Source organism: Salvia splendens, chromosome 19, assembly GCF_004379255.2.
Source record: "Salvia splendens isolate huo1 chromosome 19, SspV2, whole genome shotgun sequence".
Lineage (NCBI taxonomy): Eukaryota > Viridiplantae > Streptophyta > Magnoliopsida > Lamiales > Lamiaceae > Salvia > Salvia splendens.
The window spans coordinates 20,769,462-20,776,728 of record NC_056050.1 but is presented as its reverse complement, the minus strand read 5'-3'; the positions used below and the strand labels follow the sequence as shown (position 1 = coordinate 20,776,728).

Here is a 7,267-nt window from a genome sequence, read left to right as displayed (position 1 = left end):
TGTTATTAGTGATGTGGATAAGTTATGAGAGGGCTATTGCATGTCCAGATGATGTGGCTGGAGGATTTTAGTGCAGATAATGTGGCAGTGGAAGGCTATGGGAGGGCTATTGCATGTCCAGAATCATTGGAGATGCTCAGAAGAAAAGAAATTGAAGCTAACGTACATGTCTTCAATTTTCGACCGTTGAAATAATAAGCTTTGTTAAAAAATTAATGAAAAAAGAGAAATTGCAGCTAACAGTATATTTCTTCAAATCATTTATGAAACTGAAAGGAAAACTCCAAAATTATACACTGCTCAAAGTCTCAAACCATCATATTCAAAAATTGAAACCCAAACTTCCCTCCCTCCTTTTTTTCTAGGGTTTTAGCACTCTCTCATGCCTAAAACCCCCAATTTCCAGTTCCTACTCTGAAATTCTCTTTGCAATTCCCGGAATTTTACGTTTAATGCGTACATTGTCAGCAAATTTCCGCCATTATGAACTCTCTGAAACAAAATCAGGAGTTCATGTTGAGAGAATCGATCAAGCACTTTTTAACTTCATACCACAACGGCAGCTCGGATTACTCATCTTTCGAGTCGATTTTCTTCCGTTTGATCCAGACAATGCTCGATCCGCCGCTTGAAATCACTTGGTTCTACGCTGCGGTCACATTTCACACAGCGAAGCGAAACAGCCCTGCCTCTAGGGTGCTGATAGCTAAGGATTTGTTGAATTTATTCACTCAGTGCTCTAATTTGAGTAGCGCGTCGAAGAAGATCGCACTGCTGGCCCCTGTTGTGTATGACCTGTACAGTATCGTGTGTGATTCTAGGATGACTGAGCTGCATGAGCGGATTGAGGTTGGGAAATTGGTAGAGAATATGGTTTGTTACATGATGGTATCTGCTGGGGTTTATGATTACGGAAACGAGGATGTTGAGTGTGATACTGCTGTGGTGTGTTTTGAGGATTTGATCCGGGTTTGGACTACTGACCGAGGTGGGGGGAGTTGCAGCTTTGTTGAAACTTTGAGGATGTTCTTCCCTCTTTTGAGTGATGGAACTTGGACGACGATGAATGCTGGTTGTGGGATAAGGGAGCTAGTGGGGATTGTTCAGTTGGAAGTGTTCTTTCTCAGGCTGTACGTGAGTTTTAGTTCTGGGATGTATACAGAGGATGCCCTGAAAGATGCACGAGACCAGGCGGTTCAAACCATTAAGGGGTTCCGGAACATCTACTTTTTAGGTGATAATTCTTCTTAACATGATCTACTTTCGCTCTCTAACGTAAGCCACTATACGAGCAACAGATAAACTTCTCAAGCTTTAGCGTTAGATTGTAACATGGATGTCACGCTTCTTGTAGTATATATAGTATATTTCATTCTACTTTGGCATTCTGATGGGGTCTCGAATAAGTAAGCCCTAGAGTTTTGACCCAAACAAGAATAGGAGTAAGCAACATGGTAAGGAATGTGGAAAATGTGAAGAAACTGTGAGCTTGTCTTTCATATTATGGTTAGGTACTGCGATCATGATTTAAAGCATCCTGGAAAAATTGAGTTTCTTAACTGGGTGATGTAGTCCTAAGAAATGCTTAGAAGTATTTCCAGTTTTTGTTATAAATGAGTTGTAGAGAATAAACTCAAATCATAAAAGGGATAGCTTAATTTGGATCCCCAATCTTATAGGTGCTTTAAGATTAATATTCAACTCATATATATACATGATTCATTTACTAGCATATTCTTTGAAGTTTGTACATTACTTTATGCTTCTGGTCAAAACAAAAGATGAGTGCTTCAGTGTGGTAGCCTCCAGTTCTGTTACCCTTCCAGTTCCACATCAACAGGCAACCCAAACACTGCCAATTTTCTTGATTAATTTGAAGATACAGGTTTTTAAGCATACTTGCAAAATGTTGAGTACTTGAGTTACATATTCAGATATTTCTGTCAATATATCTGTAACATCAGTCCTCATTTCACATGCTTGTGCAATTTAACCCTAATTTGCTACCTGACGGTGCATTGCTCCTCACCAGATATGCTGCTCAAAATGCTGTCAGGACCCAGCTTGCCTATTGCAGCCTCAATGGTACTTCTATGTATTATTTCAACTATTAGAGCTGGTATCGACTGTACATGTAAAATCATTCAAGAGCAATATTTCTTTTACTTTTCAACAGATGAGTTCGTACAAGGATATACTATTTGTCTTTGATTTTGTTACTGCATAAGTAGCTAAGCAGTAAAGAACTAACATAAAATCCTCTACTTGGTGAAACTTATTCTTAATTGCTGCAGAGCTATGGAGATGCAGTTCTTCTACATAAAGTAATGTATGATGCTGTTATTTTGGTTGACTATTCATTTTATTCTGGGAGATGGATCCAGTCATCTGCCAGTCAATTGAAAAAGCTGGCTCTGGCATGGGTGTTGGCTACTGACCAAGCCATTCAGTTTGCTAGGTACCGACTAGTACTTTTGTCAAATACTTATTCATAGTATAACCACATACAGTTTTAGTATATCATTGCTGATAAACGATATCTGCAAATGAATATGGGAATTTTGCTGAGGACAGCGCTGCAACGGAAAAATCTTGGGCCATTTCTTACCTTAATGCTTTCAAAGAATGTCATTTGGTGGCTGAGTTAATTAAATGGGTCTGTAATCAAGCTGGAATTGTGGACCTAAATACCATACCTGACATCACCAATCCCAGAGCTTTAATCCGTGAGTTGTCTCAACTCTTATTCTCGTTGTAATCTTTCCGAGATTTATCCTTGGTAATTTTAACATTTGGAGCTCACTAGTTAATACAAAATGAACATATCAGTCTCACTTTGAATAATTAATGGTGGGAATCTCTTTGGTGGTTAAATTGAAAAGAATTGAAGCTGCCAGCATAACCATCTTAGTTCTAGGCCACTCTAGCTATATTTTCAACTTTGGTATTTGATGTGTAACTGAAATTGAAGCTAGCACCATAATGATCAGGGGATTAATGTGTAACTGAGAGTTACTATGTGCAGAGTGGCTATTGGTCCTTAATGATCAGGGGATTAATGTATTCGATCAAAGCATGTCACTGCTCCATGCAAAAGCAGCAGCATGCATATCGAAAGTGGAGAGTGAGACACCTGAACTTACCCTCCGCACAGGTTATTGCCATATGAATATCATTGATCTCAACGCGAGTGATGAAAGTGAGGACAGAGAAATGGGTGATCAGCCTAACACCAGTGCTCTAGGGGGTTTCTGCTTGACAAGCATGGAAAATGGTACTGGCAGAAAACGTAAAGAGGCTCTGAGTAGTTTACATGAACCACAGGTGAAGCAGGTCAAGCTCGACCATCTTGGGGACAAGCTCTTATCTTTATCCAGATGTGGACCAGATAGCGGTGGCCCCTTGGTTCAGAACATTGCCTTCGACGATGACATGGAGCTCGTTGGGTGAGTTCCCGTGCAGGATGGTGAATTCTGCCTTGTTCATTGCAATCCAGGTGTCGGCCTCCTACGGCCTCTTTTTCAACAGGTGATGTGAAAACTGTCATTGCAATGACAAGGACCATACTAATATGACTTTATATGTATAAAAAAACCATGAAACTTGTCATGATGCTGCTATGCCATATGAAACATGCTTAATTTCCCCCTGCATTTGTGATTTTCATGTTCTGCTTTATATCTGTTGAGTTTATGTCTTCTGATTTTATTTTGCTTGATTATTATCGACTTCTTGATATGTGCATTTGGTAAACTCCACTCTTACTTTGGTGAATGAATGATGTGTATATGTGAATTCAATACACACACATTTGTGTATGTGTGTGTTTTTTTAAAAGCAGAAGGGAGTTGGTGCCACGAGGCACAACTTCATGTGTGTATGTGTGTTTCTATGGGTGAAAAAGTGCAATGAATTATGGCATTGGATCGTCAGATGTCACCCAACTCTATGTGTGTGCACTCATTCAATCTTAAGTATGTATTGATTGCTTTCCACTTTAACTTAGTTTTATATTACTACCACATCATACTAGGCCTTTACTCCTACGGACTTGAAAATGTTGTCTAACTCAATAGTGAGAAATTTAAGGATGTAGTTTTGAAGTTCAAGTCCTAGAATTATGACTATATAATGAGAATTTATTATAATTCTATAGTATCACTATCGTTAGTTATATGGGTGTTTTTTTTCGTTTTTTTTTTGTATTCTATTGCACTAAGTCCAGTTTTACTAAGTAAATATTGCTAGAAAATATGCAAAAAGGTTACACTATTTCATTAAAACCTTCTAAATCAAATTAATGAATTAGTAGTTGTGAAAAATGCTTAATTCATGTTAATTGAATTTATATATATGTGGGAATGCTTTATTGAGGATGGTAAATAGAAGTGAGAATTACGTACATATATGTAAATCAATATATTAATTGGACCAGCAATGTATATTACTCCCTTCGTCCCTCTGTAGTAGAGACATTTCTTTTCGCCACGGGATTTAAGAAAAATTGTTTTAAATGAGTTAAGTAAAAGAAGAATAAAGTAAAAAGGAAAAAGGTAGAGATATGAAGAGGGAGTAAAGTAAGAGAGAGTAAAATACTTTTTGTCAAAAAAGGAATACGACTCAGCTACATAGGGACGAATGAAGTATATTATATAGAGTAATCATACTGTCGATATATATGACGAGTTATTTTTATCAGTTCTTATACTATGTTCATAGATATTTAATTATAATAAGATACATGAAAGTACTAAAATACTTCTAAGAGTTTACGACGAAGTACAATAGTATTAACATGACAAAAGTAGCGATTCTATATTTTTTTATCGTATTTCGAGGTATTTCAAATAATTTGATAAGTTTAAAAGGTGTGGCATTTTAACATGATTGGGATTTCTGACCAAGAACTAAGTTTGATTACGTTATTAATTCCAGATTTTGATAATACAATAATTTAATAGCGATTAAGAATATATACATAAAAGAGATCCACCGACACTCCACCCAAACTACACCTTTATATTGATTATCATCACATTTATAATGAGTCAGATATAGTTAAACATTATTTGTCCCATCACAGGGAAAAAGTGATCGAACAAAAAAAACAGAAAAAAATTCATTTTTTTGATGGAATTAAATATCGAAATAGGGAAAAAAAATTAGAAAAATATACTAGAAAATAAAAAATACGGACCACTGCTAGTTTCTTTCACGAGTCTTTTTTGGGTAATTTGTTGTACATTTTAGTGTTTCATATTCGTTGGAATTTATACCCTTTTCAGTTCCGAATTTATCACATCATCAATTAAGTTCTTGAATAAGTTGATTATTTATGATCTCATAATCAAATCACAAAATACATGCGTTGACAGCCCAAATTTTTAGGTCGGGACTGAGAAATTATTTCGAGTATTATATGGAGTACTACTAATTATAGAATATGATAATTGGTCTAATAAATTTAAAATGGAAACTATTATCTGGTAAGTCTTTTATAATACAAAATTATTTTGACTTAATTAGATCTATAAACATAATATTAGTGCCCAACCAAAAAGTCTTTGGTTGGTTAAGGTGATGTTTTCAGAAATAAAATTGGCCAAAAAGTTTATTGAAAACGATTTATGCTCTTCCCCTGCACAATTTTATAACAAATATTTATTGCTCTTGTATTTTAGTGGGGCAAGACAATAAATTCCTTTTTATTGGAGGAAAATATACTTTTATTTTAATCAAATGGTCTGTATCCTTACCGACAGAAACCATTAATATTATTTCTATAAATTTTCAAGATATTTAGGCGGTTTTACACGAGGTGTGTCATGTATGGTTTACAAAGATTAAAGACTACAAACACCGTATCTATATTTTGGACATTAATTATTTGTTTATTAAATTAATTTCTTAAGATTAGTCGAAACTTGAGATTGGAGAATAAAAATAAAAATATGAACTCTAGTTATTATAAGGTTGAATAAATAAAATAAATTTAACGCCATAAAATCACATGAAAATTTGTTTGTACGATGACAATATTTTGCTTTGGTTTCAAGGTAAAGCAGCTAAAAATGTTGCCCAAATATAGGAGCCTAATAACAAAAACGTTTGTGCACACATAAATAAATGTTTATTTCAAATTTTAAAATGAGTAATGTTAAATTACCATATTATAGCCAGCCATAATTTGTCCCGAAAATTAAATGAGTTCACTTAATAATTAACTCACCTTAAAAGTATCAAAACTCTTAAGAAAACACTACCCTCTACCTTAGTTTATAGAGTAAGTACTTTATATTCATCCATCCAACAATGTTTTTATTATTTTTAGAAGATATTTACGTTTTATTAGAGTATTTTATATCCTTTTGCTTTTTATTCAGATTTTTATTTAAAATAATATTACTCGACATATACTATAATCTTAAGAAATATTTTTATCATTACTATTATTATTTTTATTTTTATAAATTAAGTATGACTGAAAAAAGCTCTCATAAATTCATAATTTAGTTATAACTTAATATTAAGTTTCAATACTATGTTGTCATATTATTTCATAATCTAATAATCGTATATCATAGTACAGTATAATATATTATTATTAGATTATAATACACCTTAGTGTTTAATACATAAATTATTAACTTGTGTATTATGATATAGTGGAGAATATATTATAATCATAATTAGTGTATATACTACACTAATTATTACTACTATATACGAAGTATGTCACAGTAAACTTATTATTTACCAGTATATGTTTTAATGTGTCACGATTATTAGTATTACATTCAGTTGAGTAATTAGGGTTCTCAATTAATTTTCAATTTAATTATGTAACAAAAATTTATAAATCGAATAACAATTTGCTTTAATAAATTAGTGAAATAATTGAATAAAATAAACCTACATTGTATTAATATACTACTCACTTCATTTCCTAAAAATTGGAATTATTTACCTTTTGGTTCGTTACCTAAAAATAAAAACTTTACAGTTTAGGAAATGAACCTCACAATTCACTAACACTAATATTTATTGACGTCACAAAACATATCAATCATGACTCAGTATCAGTTCGTTGATTCATAAATATCCGTTTTTTCTTGACTCAAAATCAGTTACTGACTAAATATCATATATTAATATGTTTTCTAATGCCAATTGGTATTAATGTATCAAATAACTGTTATGATTTTCAGTTTTTAAAGTTTTTATTTTTAAAATGTTCTCACTAAAACCACTTCCTATGGTACTCCCT

General features: G+C 33.3%; 1 protein-coding gene across 1 annotated transcript; it reads left to right on the top strand.

The window, feature by feature from the left end:
* The first annotated feature begins 292 nt into the window (after nt 1-292).
* On the top strand, nt 293-3,653 carry LOC121778080. Its single transcript, XM_042175361.1, has 5 exons — nt 293-1,234; nt 2,033-2,085; nt 2,295-2,458; nt 2,575-2,726; nt 3,026-3,653. The coding sequence occupies exons 1-5, from the start codon at nt 484-486 to the stop codon at nt 3,448-3,450; spliced, it is 1,545 nt and encodes a 514-aa protein (XP_042031295.1). The 5' UTR covers nt 293-483; the 3' UTR covers nt 3,451-3,653.
* The last annotated feature ends 3,614 nt before the right edge of the window (nt 3,654-7,267 follow it).